This window comes from Lepidochelys olivacea, assembly GCF_965140295.1.
Source record: "Lepidochelys olivacea isolate rLepOli2 genome assembly, chromosome: 8".
In the NCBI taxonomy this organism is placed as follows: Eukaryota; Metazoa; Chordata; order Testudines; family Cheloniidae; genus Lepidochelys; species Lepidochelys olivacea.
This window is the reverse complement of record NC_140418.1, coordinates 82,779,493-82,801,278: the sequence shown is the minus strand read 5'-3', so window position 1 is coordinate 82,801,278 and position 21,786 is coordinate 82,779,493. Positions and strand designations below refer to the sequence as shown.

The following is a 21,786-nucleotide window of genomic DNA, read 5'->3' as shown; positions in this document are numbered from 1 at the left end:
GGTGTATGTTGCCTCAGGAAGGGCTGCAGAGGTAAAATTTCTAGGCACCATAAATGACTGCTTCATGGAGCAACTTGTCCTGGAACCCACAAGGGGAGAGGCAATTCTGGATTTAGTCCTAAGTGGGACACGGGATCTGGTCCAAGAGGTGAATGTAGCTGAACTAGTCATAGTGACCATAGTGTTAAACTTAACATCATTGGAGGGGGAAGATGCCAAGGACACCCACCACAATAGCCTTTAACTTCAAAAAGGGGAACCACAAAAATGATGAAGCTAGTTAAATGGAAATTTAAAGAAACAGCCACAAGGGTGAATTGCCTTCAAATTGCCTGGAGACTATTTAAAAACAGCATAATAGAGGCTCAAACGGAATGTGCACCCCAAATTACAAAAAAAGGAAAAGAAAAGCAGCAAAGGTCCACTGTGACTAAACAGCAGAGTAAAAGGAGTGGTGAGAGGCAAAAAGGTATCCTTTAGAAATTGGAAGTCAAATTCCAGTGAGGAAAATAGAAAGGAGGATAAACTTTGGCAGGTCAAGTAGAAATACAATAAAGCAGGCCAAGAAAGAAATTGAAGAACAACTAGTGTAGACATAAAAACCAGCAGGATTTTTTTAATACACCAGAAATACTTGAAAACTGTTATCATGTCCCCTCTCAGTCTTCTCTTTTCCAGACTAAACAAACCCAATTTTTTCAATCTTCCCTCAGAGGTCATGTTTTCTAGACCTTTAATCATTTTGAATACTGTGTGCAGTTATGGTCACCCCATCTCTAAAAAGATATAACAGTATTGGAAAAGGTGCAGAGAAGGACAACAAAAATGATTAGGGGTGTGGAACAACTTTCATACTGTTTGATTTAGAAAAGAGATGACTAAGGGGGGGTATGATAGAGTTCTATAAAATCATGAATGGTATGGAAAAAGTGACTAGGAAAGTGTTATTTACCCCTTCATATAACACAAGAACTAGGGGGTCACCTAATGAAATTAATAGGCAGCATTTTTAAAACAAACAGAAAGTACTTCTTCACACAGTGCAGCGTCAACCTGTGGAACTTGTTGCCAGAAGATGTTGTGAAGGCCAAAAATATAACTGGATTCAAAAAAGAATTAAGTAAGTTCATGGAGATAGGTCCATCAATGATTATTATCGAAGATGATCAGGGATGCAAACCTATGCTCTGGGTGTCCCTAAAGCCTCAAGTGTCAGAAGCTGGGACTGGACAATAGGGGATGGATCACTCAAAATTGCCCTGTTCTATTCATTTCCTCTGAAGTATCTGGCACTGATTACTATCAGAAGACAGGATACCGGGTTAGATGGACTATTAGTCTTACCCGGTATGCCAGGCTTTTGTTATTGGAAATTGAAAAATATTCACTTCATAAACTGGGAATTATATTTTTGAGACAGTGAATATGTATTTTCTCTCATTTACACCACCATAAATCAGTGAAGTCTGTGGAGTTATCCAGTCTAAGGAAGATGAGCATCAGGTCACAGTTTGAAAGGTTTCACCATTTAGATAAAATGGGCCTGATTTGCATTGAAGTCAGTAGGAGTTTTGCCTGAGTAAAGGCAACAAAATTGGGCTATACATTTTAAGAATATTTTGTCTCCATTCAGGCAGAAAAGGTATTTTGCTGTGAAGTCCATGAAGCTATGCTGATTTATACTAGCTGACCCTCTCTGCTTCATTTCCCCCATCTGTTAATGGGGATAAAAATATCTTTCTCCCACTATTTGTCTGTCTTGTTTATTTTGACGGTAGGCTTTTTGGGTTAGGGACTGTCTCTAACTATGTGTTTGGATAGTGCCTAACGCAGTGTGAGGCACAACACACATGCCCTCAGTTGGAAAGTCAAGATACTCATGGAATAAAGCTGCTAATGATGATGATAATAATGATTTACTAAAACGCCACTTTATTCCATGGGGAACAAAGACCTTCACTACTGTCTTCCATCTTTGGTGAGATGAGTTAAAAATGATAGATTTTTCTTATTGTTATACTTGTATTTGTAACATCTTTTCTGTCTTTTTAGAGTAAGAAGAATGGCTGGTGTCAAATCTAGATTAACACAAGATGAAGTAAAGCAACTGCAAGATTTGTTGGGAGGCAGACAATTCTCTCTTCTCTATAAAGCAAGCGTCCATGGTTACAATGCTTCTATATTTCATGCCAAGTGTGATGCACAAGGGCCAACCGTAGCAATAGCATATAATGGAAGTGGTTATATTTTTGGAGGCTTTACACGTCAGAGCTATGTTTCATCTGGAGGGTACATAAATGATGAGAAGGCTTTTCTCTTTAGATTAAAAGGCAAAGAGGGTGTGCTCAGCCCACTAAAAATTCCTGTTAAAACTGCATCAGGTGCTATATATGACTATAGTGCCAGTGGCCCTAATTTTGGCGGTGGAGCACTACATTTGTTGAACCAAAATACAGCAGCAGCAGCAACAAGTTCTAACAACAACTACACATTCAATGTTGCTGACCTGCATGGAAATGATCTAGGCCTTATGGAATGTGAGGTGTATCGAGTTGAAGGTAAGTTGATACCAAAAGAGAAAATGTTTACTGAGGAAATTATAGCTTCGTACTCTTAATGTTATATGTTCCTTTCCCCTAGATATTAGCAGTTTCCTGGAATCTCCATGGAGAAAAATTACCTGGACAACTGAGTAAGTTAACTGTTGTAATATATCACTATCATGATCTGTGGCCACCAAATACTGTGGTGATGTGAGTTACTTTAGGAATTAACTAGATGGTGCTAGAGTAGACAGACATGTGTTGCTGAGTTGCTTATCTGTGTTTCTTAGGTACTAATATGGCACCTATGACCATAGTATCTGAGCACCTCACAATCTGGGGATAAGTACAAAATGATGATTTCAGAACAGATCAAATATAAATGAGTAATTAATGTCTGAACCAAAATAAACTTCATGAAAAGCTATGTTTATTTTAGCCACACTGAGTCTGCTATAGCAGAGACTTAAAGTGACATTCCGGAGGATTACAGACCATGATTAAGCAGCTAGTTACTTATCTGGGCAATTCCCAGAGTGGCATAGGTACAGTGTGGCAAACTGTGTATTTGATACTTTTAGAAAACACTGTGCATCTCCCCATAGAATTATAGTAATATGGGGCTGGAGGGGATCTCAAGAAGTCACCTAGTCTAGCTCCCTGCACTGAGGCAGGACTAAATATACCTAGATCATCCCTGACAGGTGTTTATCTACCCTGTGCTTAAAAACGTCCAGTGATGGGGATTGTATAACCTCCCTGGGAAGCCTATTCCAGAGTTTAACTGTCCTTATACTTAGAAAGGTTTTCCGAATATCCTAACCTAAATCTCCCTTGCTGCAGATTAAGCCCATTACTTATTGTCCTGCGTTCAGTGGACATGGAGAACAATTGATCACCCTCCTCCTTATAACAGCCCTTTACGTATTTGAAGACTCTTATCTTAAAGTCCTCCCTCAGTCTTGTTTTCTGAAGTCTAAATATGTCCAGTATTTTTAGCTTTTTCTTATAGATCAGGTTTTCTAAACTTTTCATCATTTTTGTGGCTCTCCTCTGGACTCTTTCCAATTTGTCCACATCTTTCTTAAATTGTAGTGCCCAGAATTGGACACAGTACTCCAGCTGGAGTCTCATCAGTGCTGGGCAGATCGGAACATTTCCCTTCTGTGCCTTACATTTGTTACTCCTATTACCAGCCTCCAGAATGATATTAGCTGTTTTTGCAACTACATCACATTGTTGACTCGTATTCAATTTGTGAGCCACAATAACCTGCAGATCCTTTTCAGCACTACTACTGCCTAGCCAGTTACTCCCCACTTCCATTGTAGCTGCACATTTGAATTTTCCTTCCTAATTTTAGTACTATGCCCTTGTCTTTATTGAATTGCATTTTGTTAATTTCAGACCAGTTCTCCAATTTGTCAAGCTAATTTGAATTCTAACCTTGTCCTCCAAAGTGCTTATAATCCCTCCCATCTTGGTGTCATCCACATATTTTATAAATGTATTCTCCACTTCATTATTCAAGTCATAAATGAAAATATGGAATACTTCCGGACCCAGGACCAATCCATGTGGAACCCCACTGGATGTGTCCACTCAGTATGATGGCAAACCTTGATAACTGCTCTTTAAATATAATTCTTTGTCACAGAATCCACAGGTCTGGTGCTCTCGCACAGCTCTAGAACAGTCCCCGAGAAGACCCCTTCACTGTGTTATCCCCCTTTGGGTTACATTCTGTCAGTGGGGTAAGCCCCATGGATTCTCTGCCTCCTGGGACCGAACCTCTGAGCCCTCAGCACCCCTGCTTAACTCTGTGAGCTCCCCTCAGAGAGTCCATTTGAATTGGACACCTGGGGAAGGCTTGCACACCCAAAGGGAGCAATGCACCCCTAATTTCCTTAATCTGGAGTCAGGTTTCAGAGTGGTAGCCGTGTTAGTCTGTATCAGCAAAAACAACGAGGAGTCCTTGTGGTACCGTAGAGACTAACAAATTTATTTGGGCATAAGCTTTCATGGGCTAGAACCCACTTCATCAGATGCATGGAGTGGAAAATACCGTAGCAGGTATATTTAGTCTTGTTAGACCAACCGCCCACCTGGTAAGGCAACTCCCATCTTTTCATGTACTATGTATAAATATACCTGCTTCTGTATTTTTCACTCCATGCATCTGATGAAGTGGGTTCTAGTCCACGAAAGCGTATGCCCAAATAAATTTGTTAGTCGCTAAGGTGCCACAAGGACTCCTCGTTGTTTTAATCTGAAGTGAATCTCAGACAGCATTGTAAAAATCAGAAAGGTTTATTAGATATCTGGAACACAGCGTAGAAAGTCCTTGGTTAACAGAGAGAGTAACAGAATATTCCATCTCGGTCAGTCCTGAGCCCCAAGCTCTCTCTGACACCCCTTGAGTCCTAGTCCAGAAGAGTGTGTCTTGCTTCTAGCAGCCCACACTTATACAATCCTTCCTTCCCTTTGTTATTCTTCCTGGGCAAACCTCTCAACACCTGGCTAGCCACCTTTTTCTTTTTTCTCCAGCTGGTCAAAAGTGGCTGGCTTTCTGCAGAGGGGCTTGGCAGTCCCATGTCATTAGTTGCCTGGCATCAAATACCTGGGCAATCGGAGCGGCCATTGTCTTCTGAGACTTTGCATGGGTATGGGGCCCAGGCCCCAGATAGCCAGGCGAAAGTCATACCTGTATCGCTACAAAAACTAAACCATGTTTTCCCACCAGCTAGTTAATCATACAGTACATAGGGGAAACTGAGGCACACACAATATTTATCCAAAATATTATGAAAAATTCCCACTTCATCACACTCTTTTAACCAGTGTTGCACCCACCTTATATAATTTCATCTAGTCCACATTTCTGTAATTTGCTTATGAGAATGTCATGTAGTGTCAAAAGCCTTACTAAAATCAAGATATATCATGTCTACAGATTTTCTTCTGATCCACTATGCCAGTAACCCTGTCAAAGAAGGAGATTATGTTAGGCGGCATGATTTGTTCTTCATAAATTCATGTTGGCTATTCTTTATCGCCCTCTTATCCTCTAGAATGATGTTTACAAATTGATGTACAATAATTTGTTCCAGTATCTTTCCAAGTATTGAAATTAGGCTGACTGTAACTCCCCAGGTCCTCTTTGTTCTTCTTTTTAAAGATAAACAGTATGTTTGCTCTTTTCCAGCCCTCTGGGACATCACCTACCCTCCATGAGTTCTGAAAGATAATTGCTAACGGTTCTGAGATTGCTTCACCTAGTTCCTTATGTACCCTAGGGTGAATTTCATCAGTCTTCGAAAATTTGAATACATCTAACTTACTCTTTAACCTTTTCTTTCCCTTTCCCCTTGTTCATATTAATTGTGTTAAGTATCTGGTCACAATTTATCTTTTTAGTGAAGACTGAAGCAAAATAGGCATTAAACACATCTTGACGTCAACTGTTATTAGCTCTCCTTCCCCACCTACCAAGTAGTGTATCTACATGTTCCCTTGTCTTTCTCTTGCTCCCTAATATATTTATAGAGCCTCTTCTTATTGCCTTTTATGCAGGTGGATTGAGCTAAATCACCAAGTGGAAAGTCATTATTTTCTGAAGAAAGGTGCATTCTCATTGGCTGATATAACCAATAAAACATGTTGATTTACAACTAAATAGAACCTTTACACTGAATTTGGTTCTTTTTTTGCTACCTAGGAAGGTACACTATAATTATATGTGTCTATTAAACAACTATATAGCTTAATATTTTCAGATTCTTATTAATGGTACATTTTTAGTTTGTCAGAAAATAGTGAATGATATTTTGCTTAATTGCTACTCTTGTGCCATATTTATAAAGTTTGACCTCAAAAGTTAAATGTTTTTCCCCTGATACTTTCTTTATTTTGAAAAGCAGCCTTTAACTCAAAGTTTTTGATGGAGGCTCATGGTTTCAGCACACTAATTCTTTAATTTAAATATTTCAAGAAATTATAATACATTTTGGCCTTAACATTTTTTGTATTAAATTCAGATTTTATTTTAACAGGTTTATTTATAAAAAGAAAACTTATTATAATTTAAATCATATTTAAAAATCTTCTTTTAAAATCCACCCATTTTAGGTGTAACTCATTTGGTACCTTAGCCTTTCTGATTTTGTCCCTACCTGCTTATGCTATTCTTCTGTTCTCATCCTTAGCAATTTGCCACGTTTCCACTTTTTGTACAGTTCTTTTTTGATTCTTCATGTCATATTGGCCTCTTACTATTCTTGCTGCCTTTCCTTCACATCTGGATAGTTTTGTGCTATGCATTTATTTTGTCTCTCTGAAAAACTGCCACCGCTTCTGAACATCCTTTTTCCTTACATTTTCTTCCCATGGGACCTTACCTACCAGTTCTCTGAGTTTGAGGTCCACTGTTCTCATTCTGCTGTTCTCACTCCTTCCTTTCCTTAGAATCATGAAATCTGTCATTTCATGATCACTTTCACCCAAATTGCCTTCTACCTTCAGATTTGCAACCAATTACTCCCTGTTATTCTGAATCAAATCTAAATGGTTGCTTCCTGCTTACTTCCTTCACCATCTGAAACAACACATAGTCTCCAACACATTCAGAGAACTTATTAGACATTTCGTGCTTTGCTGTCTTACTTTTTCAACAGGTATCTGGGTAGTTAAAGCATCTTCCATGAAAAAATATTTTGCTTCCGCTAAGCATGTATGGTGTACAAAGTTAGCTGTAGAGGATCTTTTGTCAAAGATGCCATGTGTCAACAGTGGAAAAAGACATTTCTATAAAGCATGCCACTGTCCTCACTTCAAAAATCAGGAACATGAAGTCACTGTGCCTGATGTTATCACCATGAGTGTAGAGAATTACTGTTCACCTCATCCTATTCAGAAACTCCTTTGCTATGTTGACAGCTGCACTCCTGGACAACAGTTGCACTCCAATGAACACATACTAGACATTGGTTCAGATGTGTCAGTTCTGCCTGATTTTGCTTATTTGCTATATTTTCACAGTGCACAGCTTACAAGACCTAAGCTGCATTTGGTGGTTTACGGTACCTGAAGTTGGTTACCTGAATACATGTGTAATGCATGACAACTTGTATGCTCTATATACATATGTTGTGAAAACTGATTCGTCCTACCCTCTTAATAACTTTTAGTCTACTTCTAAGCCTGTTTGAATGAATGAATGTAACTTTGCTGCATTACCGGTGACAGAGTCAGCACATTGCAACAAAGATTTTATTCCCCTGTGACATGTCAGAGCAACTCTTTTAGGCAGCATTGATTGAATACATTTTCAAAAGTTTCAGAGTTGACCACTGATTTGGGGTACCCAGGTTGAGACATTGTAGGCCAGATTTGTATGCTGAGCACCTGAATCTCCCACTGGCTTCAGGAGGAACTATAGGTACTCAGCACTTTCTGAAAATCAGGCCATAGGGTATTTTAAATTGGGCACTCAAAATTAGAGGATATCATAGTTAAAGATCCATTCCATGTCCAAACCATGTCAAAGTGGTTTGACTTTGTGTGAAGGTCATTATCTCAGAGAGATCTGGCTGTTCTTCAGTTGCTCGTTACATTCAAAAGCACCACTGTCTGCTCTTTGGCCATGTTCCCAGGATGCTCTCAAACTCTCTATTGACACCTACGGGGTGGGGGTGGGGTGCATGTTTTGACTGTACCTGGTGCGGCTGTGGGGCCACCCCTCAGATTTGTGGATTTGCAGGATTGAGCCAGATCTAGGAACTTAACAACATGATGCCTGGTGTGACGCCATTAGCTGTGGTCACTCTGGCTGGTGCAACAGTCCTGAGTAGACTGTGTTTGATGATAGTTAAAGATGGAGTATATGGGAGTGGGATAGGAATATTTGCAGTGTCCTGAATTCACTGTGCCTATATGCAGTGCAAAACATGTGCGTGATCTCATGGGTGTTTAACACTATGCAAATCTTTTTGTCTTAACAGGGAAAGAGGGAAAATAATGGAGGAAATCAGATCTTACAAACCTTATTTAAATTCAGTGCCACGGATTCGGATTTTGGTTCTTGGTCCAATTGGAGCTGGGAAGTCCAGTTTTTTCAACTCTGTGAATTCTGTTTTCCGAGGTTATGTGACAAGCCAAGCCATAGCAGGATCTGATAATACTAGCGTGACAACACAGGTAAATATTTGCTTCTAATTAATAAACATCCAAACTAAAGCACAGTCTCTTAGTTAAAAATCAACATTTTTTCCCCACTAATTGGAAAACCCAAAGATAGTCCATGATTACCCCCACTGAATTCCATGCATGTACTTGTGAGAAGAAAGGTATTACTCAATATGGATAAGAGAGAATCTGGCACTAAATATGATTTTTTAGGTATGTATTTCGATATGTTACTTTTTTTTGCCCCAATAGTACAGGACTTACCCAGTTAAAGATGGAAGAGATGGCAAACCTCTGCCTATTATCTTCTGTGACACAATGGGAATAGAAGAAAAATCAGGAGCAGGTCTGGAAATTGATGAAGTGTCCAGCATAATAAAAGGCCATGTTCCTGATAGGTACCAGGTAGGATTTCTACAATTCTATGCAGTTCAAGTGATATTCTTTAATGTTTTTTTAGATGTACAAATATTATATCTTAAATTTAATTACTGTGGAACAAAATATCTACTCAGTGCTCAGTACATTCTTGCATATGTGGTACTGTATAGTAAAAGCTTATGAATGGTGATCATAGGTAAAGTGTATTTGAAAAGGAATAAACTATGGGAAGTTTGTGTTTAGGCCCGATTCTCCACTGTCCAGAACTTTGTGTAGTATTTTACAGTCATGTGAAGTTGATTTAAATCGCTGTCCACCCTTCTGCCTGGGTAGCGTTTGGCACCTACTTTGTTCAGGTACAAGCCAAGGGAGAATCAGGCTCCAGGTATATAAAGATTGGAGCTGGTTGAAATATTTTAGACAAAAATGTTTTAAATAGAAAGATAGACTTTAATGCCCCTACCCCAAATTTCTGTTATCTCTTGAAATTCTTTTAGTTTTTCAGGAAATATTTTGAAAGTTTTTTAGCAAAAATGTAATCATTCCATTATTGAAATGATTCTCTAAATTTTTTTTTTTAACTGGAAACCTGGTTTTCAGGAAATGAGCAATTTTTAATTATTTTTTTGTGTGAAAAATGAAGAATGGGTTAGTTTGGTAAAGCAGAAACAACTTTGAAATTTTGAATTTTTAGAAAACATTGTTTTAAAACATTGTAAAGAGCAGCTTCCACTAAATTCAAGCTTAGTACAGTGCCTTCTTACCTGGCCTTTTGTCTTGGCAGAGAGCTGCTGCCTATAGACGATTTCAAATTTTAACTGTTGTAATATGCAAGAGATGTAGACTTTTATTCTCCATTCCAGATCAGCTGAGCTTGTTACAGGAGCAAAGATGGTTGTATGACTCTCATCATTGTAGTATCTTGGCTCCTCACAAACCTTAACTTAATCCTCATAACAACCCAGCGAGGTATAAAGTGTTATTAACCTAATATTAAAGATATGAAACTGAGGAATAGTGATTAATTATCTTGGTGAAAGTTATATTGGAAGCGAGATCTCCTGAGTCGCAGTTTTATGCCTTAACCACAAGACCAATCTTTCCATGATTTATTTGGTCCCACTTTATATTAAAATTCCATCTATAAATGGTTTACAAAGAAGTAATAAATGAAGAATGTTAAAAGCACATTACAGTACTGAGCAGCATGTGTATAGATGGTTATAAGCACATCAGTAGATGTATAAGCCATAGTTATGGGTAAATTTTTGATGGACTCGACAACAATCGATTAACCATTGATTAAAACATCTGTTAATAATTTATTAATGCTTTATAGATGGAACCTTAATAAAAAGTGTGATCAAAAACTCTATAGTAGGGATAGTCAATGGTGTGTGTGTGTATGTATGGGTGTGTGTACACACACACACGGAATATCTCGTGAATCCTCTTTATTTTCAAGAGATTCCTTTTGGTTTCATTATTACTTTGCCACAAGGGATATAAATTCAGAGGAACTCTGTTGACTCCAAAGGAGCGACTCTGGATTTACACACGTTTACAATAACAGAGATCAGAATCTGGCTCTCTATCTGGAAGAATGAGTATGAGACTGGGAATCAGGAAATCCTGATTTTTAATCCTGACTTGACCACTCCCTTTTTGAGTGTGGGTAAATCATTTCACATCTCTGCATATCAGTATTCCTCTCTGTAAAATGAGATAATAATACTTGTCTTCCTGCTCCAAAGGGGTATTGTGAGAATCGGTGTTTGTACAGCCCTTTGAATCTCCAGGTCTTCAGAAGTGCCACTTATTATTATAAAAAATTTCTTTGCAGTTTAATCCAGCTGCCACCCTTCGTTCAGATTCTCCAGGCTATGTCAAGACCCCTTCTCTGAAGGATCAGATTCATTGTGTTGCATTTGTTATTGATGGGTGCAAAATTGAGATTCTCCCTGAGAAACTGGAAGAGAAGCTGAAACAGCTTCGAAGAAAAGTGAACCAGTTTGGTATGTTTTATATCTCCTAATATCATAGAACTGAATGAAGTGGGCACGCCCAGGAGGGGATCTGACTTGCAAGCGTGAGCACCTTGGATCATTAGGGGCCTGATGTACTGCTAGGAGCCATGCTTATCCTTGGTGTGGGAGGAGAAATTGACACTTATTGCTTTTGAGGTTTACATGCTGGCTGGCTCTCTGAGCTGGATTAATGCACTCTGGAGGGACAGGCCCCCAGACTGATGGAAGTATGGGCACTGCAATGGGCTCTGGTGTTGATGGGAGAATAGAGGAATTCCTGATCACCTCTGTTGTTCTCTACTCTTTGGTTTTCCAATGTGCACTATTGAGTTTCTTCTCCTCAGTACAGCAGAGTCCTTCTGTTGACACAGGCCCCCGGCGAAACAGAGCTGTGCACTACGCTTCTAGGAATACATCTTATCAGGAAATATTCATTGTGATTTCATTAATTACTTTAAAATACATATAATCCAAGGCATTAAAACCTTTTAAAAAGGGAGTAAAGGTAAGATTGATTCATTTAGCAGCTGCAGTGAAGACGGGAAGCAACAAAAAGTGAAAAAAACCCTCAAGAATAGGATTCTTATATTTGTGAATGCCAGTTTACGTCATTAGCTCCTGTGGTTATGTTTGGACACAATACCTGGGACCTGATTTTCTCTCCAGGTGATATGAGTCACTTCGATAGGAGGCAATAGACAGAGACCCAATCTATGGGGGTGAAAGCAGGCCCCAGTTGTGCTACTGAACTCAGCTAGGTGTGCCATGTTTTTGGAGACCCTTGTTGTGAGTCACTTTGAATTCATTGCACTGAATCTCAGCCCTGGCAATCTTCCCAATGAGATCAGTGAGTCATTAAGTGTAGTGTCTCCTATACTGATAGAATAATAATCATTCTTCTTTGAGTGCTGTCCCTGTGGGTGCTCCACTCCAGGTGACGGCGCCATTGATCGGAGATCTTCGGTAGCAGTGCCTGGTCAGGACGCACGCACTCAGCTGCTGTCTCGTGGCGTCGTTAGGGTATGCCTGAGTGCACGCGTCCCACACCCCCCTCAGTTCCTTCTCAACCGTCCTTGGCTGAAGACGGGACTCGGGGCAGTGCTCATCTCTTCCCGGGATACTGTAGGAAATAAGTAGAGAAAAATAGAAATAGTTAGCTAGCCATTTTCCAGTTCTCCCTTTCCTTTAGCGTAGTTCGTTAGTTTAAAAAATAATTTTTTTTTCCCCCCTCAAGTGAGTCTCTTGTTGAGACTTCCCCGGCCGCTCATACTTTCATTATGCCGCGGTTGCCAGGCTTTAAGAAATGTGGCTCCTGCAAGGAGTCTCTGCCGCAGTCAGACGGGCACTCACTCTGCGTTAAATGCCTTGGTGAGACACACGTACCTGCGAAGTGTCTCCACTGCACCAACTTAAAAACTAGAGCTCACCTTGATAGAGACTTGCGGCTAAAAATGCTTCTCAAGGAGAAAGCTCTGCAGCCGCCTATGGAGAAGGGCAGTAAACCCTCTCCCTCATGCTCCCCTGCCAGGTCAGAACCGACCGGGAGCCTGGCTTCACCCTGTCACACAAAGAGGCAGGAAGCACTAATGTCTCCTCTCGGAGACACTCAAAAGGGTAAAAGAACTCTTGCAAGGTCTTTACCCTTGGTGCTGTCAGTGCCGAGAGCAGGCAACTCTGACCGCCCCAGCACTTCAGCAGCAACTCACACGGGGTGCAAAAGCAGACTTCCCTCAGGAGGAAGCTCTCCTCAGGACCGGTCCTGCCAGCACCGACAATGGACCTGGTGCTGGCAATGCATTCCACCCTGGTGCCGACAAGAACATCGGCACCGAGTCTTCCTGCCACCCCCGGAGCAGATTCAGACCTCCTGCGGGGCTCTAACAAACGTTTCACGGCTCCTACAAAAGTGAAACTGAAATCACTCCGGGCTGCCACTCACACTCCACGCTCCGCAGCACACCAGCCTAGGGAGCAGCAACAATTCCTGCATCAGCAGGATATCTCTGCGGCCCCTGAGCCTGACTTTCCACTCCTACACATGGAGCACTCACTGTTTGAACAGCAGCTCTCACCACCTCACCTGGCTACTTTCACTGATAGTGAGAACAACACACAGCAGCAACCAGAGTTCTCCCCGCCTGAGTTTCCCCATCCACTGGAGCCATACATACCCCAAGACATGGCACATCATAAGAATCAGCCTCAGTTTCCCTACTTTGTCCCCCAGTGGCCAGGACCCAACTTTTCCTACCCTGTGCCCTGGCCTCAGTGGTACCCGTGGTCGGCTCCTGCCACCACTCCTCCTTGCACCCCTTCTATCAGACTGCAAGCTCATTGTACGCCTATATCCCCAGCTCCATCAACATCTAGAGCTCCTGAACCCCCTCTTGAAGAGGTGGGCTATGAACCCTTCCCGGATTTACCGGCTCCTGCCTCGCCATCAGCCGCAGAAGACGCCCTCATGCCTCCACCTCCACAGAACGTGGACGACTTTAAGCAATTCCAGAAACTTTTCAAGAGAGTGGCACGCAGCCAGGACATCCCTTTGGAGGAAGTCCAGGAAACACAACATAGACTCCTCAAAATCCTCCAACTGTCTGCACCCTCAAAGATCGCACTACCCATAAATGAAGCTCTCCTAGAACCAGCTGATACTCTCTGGCAGACCCCTGCCTCCATCCCACCAACATGCAGGAAAGCTGAATGTGAATACTACGTGCCCGCGAGGGAGGTCGATTTCTTATTTTCCCACCCACAACCCAATTCTCTTGTGGTGGATGCAGCAACACAGAGAACAAAGGAGCCACACTACAGGACAAGGACCTCAAATGCCTTGACCTCCTGGGCTGCAAGGTTTATACCTCTTCTACTTTACAATTTAGAATTGCAAATTATTCCACCCTTCTTGCAAGCTATGGCAATGACAACTACAACAAGCTCTTTGATTTTTCCTCCCATATATGGACGCTTGTAGTGTCATCCTAGACACCAACTGACCCTGGACGAGGACAGGAGAGCGGACTTCAAGTCAGTCCTCGTCCAGGGTCAGTTGGTGTCTAGGATGACACTACAAGCGTCCATGGACATGGCTGATACATCAGCGCACACCACTGCCACTGCAGTGATGATGTGCAGGTCTTCCTGGCTCTCGGCATCCGGTATCCCCAAAGATTTGGAGACCAAAGAGGAGGATCTCCCCTTTGACAAAGATAAACTCTTTTCCAAAAAAAACGATGAAGTCCTTCACACTATGAAAGACTCTAGAGTCACTTTGCGCACATGGGGCATATACCCATCCATCCCCAGGAGACCACGGTATCAACCTTATCAGAGGCCCCGAGCACAACAATATCACCGACCCCAGTCCAGACTGTATGACACTGGGAGAAACCACAACAGACCTCCTAGGTGCAGGCAAAACCAGGCGCAGCCAACTACTTCCCACCCATCGGGTAACAAACAGCAATTTTGAAGTGCTGGTCGGGCGTTTGCATGACCACCCCTTCACTCTGCCGCCTATTTGCCCATTTGGCTTCCGCCTCCAGGCTTTCCACCATGTCTGGCAACAGATCACGCAGAACCGCTGGGTCCTGGAAATAGTTCAGTCAGGTTACTCCATCCCTTTCTTATCTTCCCCGTCCATCCTTTCCCCTTCCCCGTCCCTCCTCAGAGACCCCTCTCACAAGCATCTTCTCCATCTAGGTGCAGTCGAACATGTACTGATGCAACATTGGGGAAAAGGGTTCTACTCCCACTACTTTCTTACCCAAAAGAAAGGCCTATTTTAGACCTACGCCGACTGAGCTAGTTTGTACGTGTACAAAAATTCAAGATGGTCACATTGGGCACAGTAATACCCATGCTGGAACAAGGGGACTGGTTCACAGCCCTGGACCTATTTCCATATATCCATTCATCCAGCACACAGGTGCTTCCTGCGATTCACGCTGGGACACGACTACTTTAAATACAGAGTACTTCCATTCGGTCTCTCCACAGCACCACGGGTATTCTCCAAGACCCTAGCTGTAGTTATAGCCCACCTCCACAAACACGGGATTATACTTTCCCCCTACTTAGACAACTGCCTTATCAAAGCCAGCTCCTACAATGAGATGTTAAAAGCGACAAACTTTACCATCTCCCTTTTCTACAGTCTAGGCTTGCAAATAAATTTCCAAAAATCCATCCTAATACCTACACAGCAGATAGAGTTAATTGGAGCTCTCCTGGACTCCATTCGAATCAGAGCCTCATTTCCACACAACAGATTCCTCACTATTACGCATCTCATACGCATCTCTGTATCTCTGTTTGCCCCAGAATACAGGCATGGACCTGCCTTCAGCTTCTTGGTCACATGGCAGCCACCATCTTCATGGTCAAATACAGCAGGCTGCACATGAGATGCCTTTGGGGTTGGCTCAATTCCAGCTACACACCCAACAGACACAGTTTTTGCATAACTCTGACTCCGCCACCGAATGTATTGGCCTCCCTACATTGGTGGACAAAACCAGAGAACCTATGCACGGGTTTTCCCTTCCATCCACACTCCCCAGTACTCATGCTGACCATGGACGCTTCCGTGATAGGTTGGGGAGTGCACCTAGGTGACCACAAGGCACAGGGCCGCCGGTCCCTATCAGAGATGCATCTGCACATCAATCTCACACTCAGCAGACACTTCTCCGAGGAACGCGAATGGGAATTACATCCCATGATACTCCGAAAGCTCTTCTCCCACTGGGGCACTCCATCGATAGACCTGTTTGCCACTCCTCAAAACCGCAAATGCCATCTATTTTGCTCCAGAGTGGGACTCGGAAATGCATCTCTAGGGGATGCGTTCCTCATTCCTTGGAACAGCTCCCTCAGGTACGCTTTTCCACCGATTCCACTGATACACAGGGTTCTGCGCAAGCTCACAGAGGACAAGGCTCAGGTCATACTTATTGCCCCAGCTTGGCCCAGACAGACATGGTATCCTTACCTGCTACACATGTCCATCCATCCTCCCCGGACTCTCCCCGACAGACCAGATCTCCTGTCCCAGAACCGCAGTCGGCTTCTTCATCTGCAGCTCCGGAAACTCCATCTGACGGCATGATTCCTTCGTGGTTTCAGTCCCATGAATTAGCCTGCTTGGAACAGGTCCAACACATCCTCCTGCATGGTAGAAGGGACTCCACTCATAAGGCTTACCTGCAAAAGTGGAAACGCTTCTCCATCTGGTGCTTCCACAGATGCCTGACACCCCAGACTACAACCCTCCCTGACATATGAGACTATCTTTTCGAACTAAAACAGGACGGGCTTTCGCTCAGTTCTATCAGAGTACACTTTATGGTCATTACCACCTTCCATGACACTCTGGACGGCTATTCACTTTTCGCCCACCCTCCCGTGAAACGCTTCCTCACTGGCCTGCAACATCTCTACCCTGAGATTCATTCACCAGTAACCTCCTGGAGTCTCAACCTAGTTCTCCATGCTCTTATGAAACCCCCTTTTGAGTCCCTGGCCACCTCATCCCTGCTCCACATGTCCATGAAAGTGGCTTTCTTGGTTGCCATAACGTCAACGAGAAGGGTTGGTGAAATAAGTGCCCTGATGGCCTACCCTCCCTACACCATTTTCTCTAAAGACAAGGTTACTATGCGACCCGACCCCAAATTCCTCCCCAAGGTGGTGTCTACCTTCCACTTTAACCAGCCAGTACACTTACATGTATTCCATCCCAAGCCTCACATGACTCCACAGGAAGTGGCATTACATACCCCCGACGTTCGACGGGCTCTTGCATTCTATCTTGACAGAACTAAACCATTTCGTAAATCCCCTAGGCTATTTGTCTCTCCTACTGAGAGATCAAAGAGTGAGGCTATTTCTAAGCAAAGACTCTCCAAGTGGATCTTGGACTGCATCAGATCCTGCTATCAGAACCAGAATGTTCAACCACCACAGAGTGTTAGGACTCATTCTACTAGAGCAATGTCAACATCCATTGCCTTCCTTCACAATGTACCTATTACAGACATATGCAAGGCGGCCATGTGGACATCTGACCACACATTTGCCAAACATTATGCCATCACATGGGATACCACAGCAGACACCAAAGTCGGCCATACGGTACTGTCTACCGTTGTCCCTCACGCAACTCCAAAATCCAACCAACCATAGTGGGTACTGTTTCACATTCACCTGGAGTGGAGCACCCACAGGGACAGCACTTGAAGAAGAAGAGAAAGTCACTCACCTTGCAGTAACTGAGGTTCTTTAAGATGTATGTCCCTGTGGGTGCTCCACATCTCCTCTCCTCTACTTTGGAGTACTCATCAGACAACTCTACAGTAGAGAAGGAACTGAGGGTGATGCGGGATGCGCGCACTCAGGCAGACCCTAACAACACCGCGAGACAGCAGCTGAGCGTGTGCAACCCAACCAGGCACTGCTACCGAAGATCTCTGATCAATGGCGCTTGGACGCACTGTCACCTGGAGTGGAGCACCCACAGGGACACACATTTCGAAGAACCTCAGTTACTGCAAGGTGAGTAACTTTCTCTTTTCTTTGTTTGTTAATATTAATTTAATAATTAATCTTTTTCGAATGCTGTTGTGCAAAACAAAAACGCTTTCACCTTATGTAAGCAGAAGCAGTTGCAATGAAGAACTGATGGGAAATTAGGTATAAAATCTTACTCTTTTTTTTTTTGGTACAGGGATCCCACAACTGGTTTTGCTAACTAAAGTGGATGAAATCTGCCCTACTCTTGAAGAAGACGTCCAGTGTGTGTACAAAAGCAAAGCTGTTGAGAAACAGGTAAAGTATGGCATTGTTGACTGTGGTGCTATCTATTAACTCAGTTGACTTGAACAAATCAAGGTACTGTGATACTCTACGTTTGCAATACTTGCATCCCCTCATATTCCTACACATATTCTCATTCTGGTCTTGTAGGCACAAGCTGAAAATATAACTAAATTTAATACCTCAGGTTTTGTTTTAACCCCTAAAAGGTTTAAGATTTGTTAAAATTGCAAGTTGCACCTCTGAAGAATAAAACTGCATAACAGAAAAAGGAGATACCAGAAACCTCATTAAAAATTAAGGGCCGGATTCTTTTGCGAAACCCCACTCCATATAAAGGAGCTGGAGTCTGGCCATAACTTGCCGGCTGCATATTTCCCCTGGTGTGAATAGGTGTAAAACTGAAAAAAAGAGAGCTTCGGGGAGGAAGGAAGTGGGAGCGAGCTCTGTTCTGCTGATTTTTTTTTTTTTAAAGCAGACTGTCTTTTGGGGAGCAAACACTGCTGGATAAATTTTGTAGAGTCTTTAGGCCAGTGGTTCCCAGACTTGTTCCGCCGCTTGTGCAGGGAAAGCCCCTGGTGGGCCGGGCCGGTTTGTTTACCTGCCACGTCTGCAGCTTCGGCTGATTGCGGCTCCCAGTGGCTGCGGTTCACTCCAGGCCAATGGGAGCTGTTGGAAGCGGCGGCCAGTACGTCCCTCAGCCCGCGCCGCTTCCAGCAGCTCCCATTGGCCTGGAGCAGTGAACCGCAGCCACTGGGAGCCGCAATCAGCCGAAGCTGCGGATGTGGCAGGTAAACAAACCAGCCCGGCCCGCCAGGGGCTTTCCCTGCACAAGCGGAGGAACAAGTTTGGGAACCACTGCCCTAGGCTATTCTAAATCATGACACAGCTCATGCAGACCAGCACATAAAATTGTCTCCTTGGACTCCTTGCCCCTGTCCCATGGTGACAGAGTCAGACTCAGAGAATCTATAAAGGTTTGATTCCCTGCTACCTTCCATCTTGTCTAGATATTTACCCTGTGCAGAGTGCTTGTATAATGCTGCCATTTTGCTTTGTTGAATTTTATACCTACTTTGCACTCACTTTGCACAGCCATAAATGCTAACACAAGATGGAAAGTTGTGAAGAATCAGAGGCTGTTGGTGGTTTGCAGTTCCCCAATACTGATGCTGGCCTGGGGCTGATTTACCCATCCACAATTCTCAGAGGTATTAGGCACCTAACTTCCACTGATTTCAATTTGATTTGATTTGAGAAATGTGGCCCAAGTGACCATCTCCCAGCCAAGAGGAATAGCCAACTCTATGCCATTTGAAGTTTCCCCCACCTGGGGAGTATTTAGCTTAGGAGATATGACTGTGTTCTGACTGCTTTGTTCAGCAGAAATGATAAAAGGGACTGGATCAGTTCCTAGAGTAGAGTCCTGACCCTGGGCTACATTCTGCCCTGTATCTGAAATCTGTTAATCACATGGGTAAGGGCTGTCAGGTAGCTGAGTGCAGTTCCCTGACTCTGTGGGCTGGCCCCAATGTGAACCATGGTTTAGAGGCTCAGCATAGCAAAGCAGAGCTCTGCCTTGGTCCGTCCCTGCCTCTGACATGCTCCCCATGCTCCTACATCTCACACGACGCTGGGTCAGGATGTGTGTGGAAGCATGGTTCTAAAGGAGCTAACTCGTATCAGTTTTATACCAGCGAAGAGCTATTCTCATTAGAATCTTAACTGTCTAGTTATGACCAAAATCCAGTACAAAGGAGTTGGGTTGGCCCAGAGAATATATCCCCCTGTATCTAGAAAGGCCAAATATGGACTTAAGTGGAATTATACCAGAGATGAATCCCTAGTAATGTTCTCTCTAGGTCGTAATGGCGGAAAAATAGCCCTGTGTCCTGGGTATCACCTCTGAGATTAAATAGAGGGTTTTGGCCTCCAGGGCAGTTTACCCAGTCAGTTTCTATCAGTGAATTTGCTAAAGAAGCATAAAATATAGTTAATACGGCCTTGAACTGTGACTGCATCAAAATGTAGTTGCCACTTCAGTGGCAGGATGGCTATGATGTGAAAGTGGTTATGCCTTCAGTATAAGGAAGTTTGAAGAACTAAAATATCTTCCACTTTTAATCTCACCAAACGATATCTGTGAAAATACTTGAAGTTTTGCCTAGCTTCCTCAAGGAACAGAAAGATTGAAAAATAGTCAGGGCGCTCTTTAGGATAATCCATTTTGTGCCTTTTCTACAGATGCGGATAACTGCAGAGAAACTTGGAATCCCTCTTGCTCAGATTGTACCTGTTAAAAACTACTGCTCCGAGTTGGATCTTTCGTGTGATGTTGACATCCTGTTACTTTCCGCAGCGAGGCAGCTTATACGTTTAGCAGAAAGCTACCTTGACAACTTCCCTTTTGAGAAGCCAGAGAAAGAGCCCTAACCTGTGACGCTGGATATTTTATGTGCTGGCACCAGAAGTCAAATTTATTGCTGCCCTAAGCAGATGCAACTCCATTGACTTCAGTGGAGGTGTACTTTCTTATGCCCATGGTGAATTTGGCTCAGTGGTTCTATATCTTGTTACTGCGTTCGTAAGATTAATGGTATTCTTGCATGCACCATGGGAAGAATAGATTCTCGAGCTTTCAAGGTGGGAACCCTTTATTAAACATTCCACATTCTTACTCTTCTCCATTTAAAAAGTAATTGAAACAGTAGGTTGTAAAACTTTTGTTAGATTAATGGAAAAATAAATTACTCTAAGCACTTTTTCAATCACTTTGCTTCATCCAGGTTTGGGATTTCAATAACTCAGCCAGAGGTTGTGGGCCTATTGCAGGAGTGGATGGGTGAGATTCTGTGGCTTGTGATGTGCAGGAGGTGAGCCTACATGATCATAATAGTCCCTTTTGGCCTTAAAGTCCATGAGAAGAGGTGAGACAGAGACACAAGGGACCTACTTTTCTTCTTGCTTACACTGGTTAAATAAACACTGCTGTATCTCTATTGACACCAGCAATTACTTCAGATTTGCACTCGAGTACTTGAGAACAGAGTTTGGATTAGATCCATGATGAGATGTAATATCAAATGCAATGGTAGCAATAGAAAGAGTAGTCAAGCTTCAGACTGTTCCAGAAAGAGTTGGTATGGCTGGTATGTGGTTCCCTGCAGGTATAGCTGAGGGGAAGGGCTCCTTCCTATACAATAAACCACAATTAAAATTGAGCAATCTATGTTATTGGGCAAGGATTTATTTTCTTTTTATTAAATCATAGAGTCATAGAAGATTAGAGTTGGAAGAGACCTCAGACGGTCATGTAGGCAACCCCCTACTCAAAGTAGGACCAACACCAACTAAATTAGCCCAGTCAGGACTTTGTCAAGCTGGGCCTTAAAAACCTCTAAGCATGGAGATTCCACCACCTCCCTTGACTTAGTCCAGTTTGCCCTCTAGTGGCTGACAGTTACAAAATATGCATTTCTAGAAAATAGTGCTACATAAAGATGCTTTAGAAAAGACTATGGGGCAGGATTTTATTTTACCCTCTTGCCTGACTTATGATTCAATTCTTTATTATTTTCTTTTCTGTGAGCACACAACTATTTGGTGAGGAATTTTTATTACCCATTGATCCAAGTCCAATGTGAACAAGACTACCATCCAGCAGCCCCTCTGCCAAAGAAGCAGAGGCATATAACAAGCCACCAGGTCTCTCCATCATAAGACAACAGCAGGTGATGGGACGGGAGTATGGGAGGGCCTCTTTACATCTCCTGATATTTTGCTGTCAGAATGTATTTATAAAATATGCTTTAGCAGGATAAACATATATAGCTACC

General features: G+C 42.9%; 1 protein-coding gene across 1 annotated transcript in view; it reads left to right on the top strand.

The window, feature by feature from the left end:
• The window catches only part of LOC311525007 (interferon-induced protein 44-like), a 28,193-nt gene extending 7,804 nt beyond the window's left edge, over positions 1–20,389 (top strand). The window contains exons 2-8 of the mRNA XM_084636707.1: positions 2,053–2,558; positions 2,641–2,692; positions 8,543–8,738; positions 8,979–9,131; positions 10,951–11,122; positions 17,862–17,962; positions 20,195–20,389. Coding sequence (XP_084492833.1) covers positions 2,063–2,558; positions 2,641–2,692; positions 8,543–8,738; positions 8,979–9,131; positions 10,951–11,122; positions 17,862–17,962; positions 20,195–20,383 — 1,359 coding nt within the window. The 5' untranslated portion in view covers positions 2,053–2,062 and the 3' untranslated portion in view covers positions 20,384–20,389. The remainder of the gene's footprint in view (positions 1–2,052; positions 2,559–2,640; positions 2,693–8,542; positions 8,739–8,978; positions 9,132–10,950; positions 11,123–17,861; positions 17,963–20,194) is intronic.
• Positions 20,390–21,786: the final 1,397 nt, after the last annotated feature.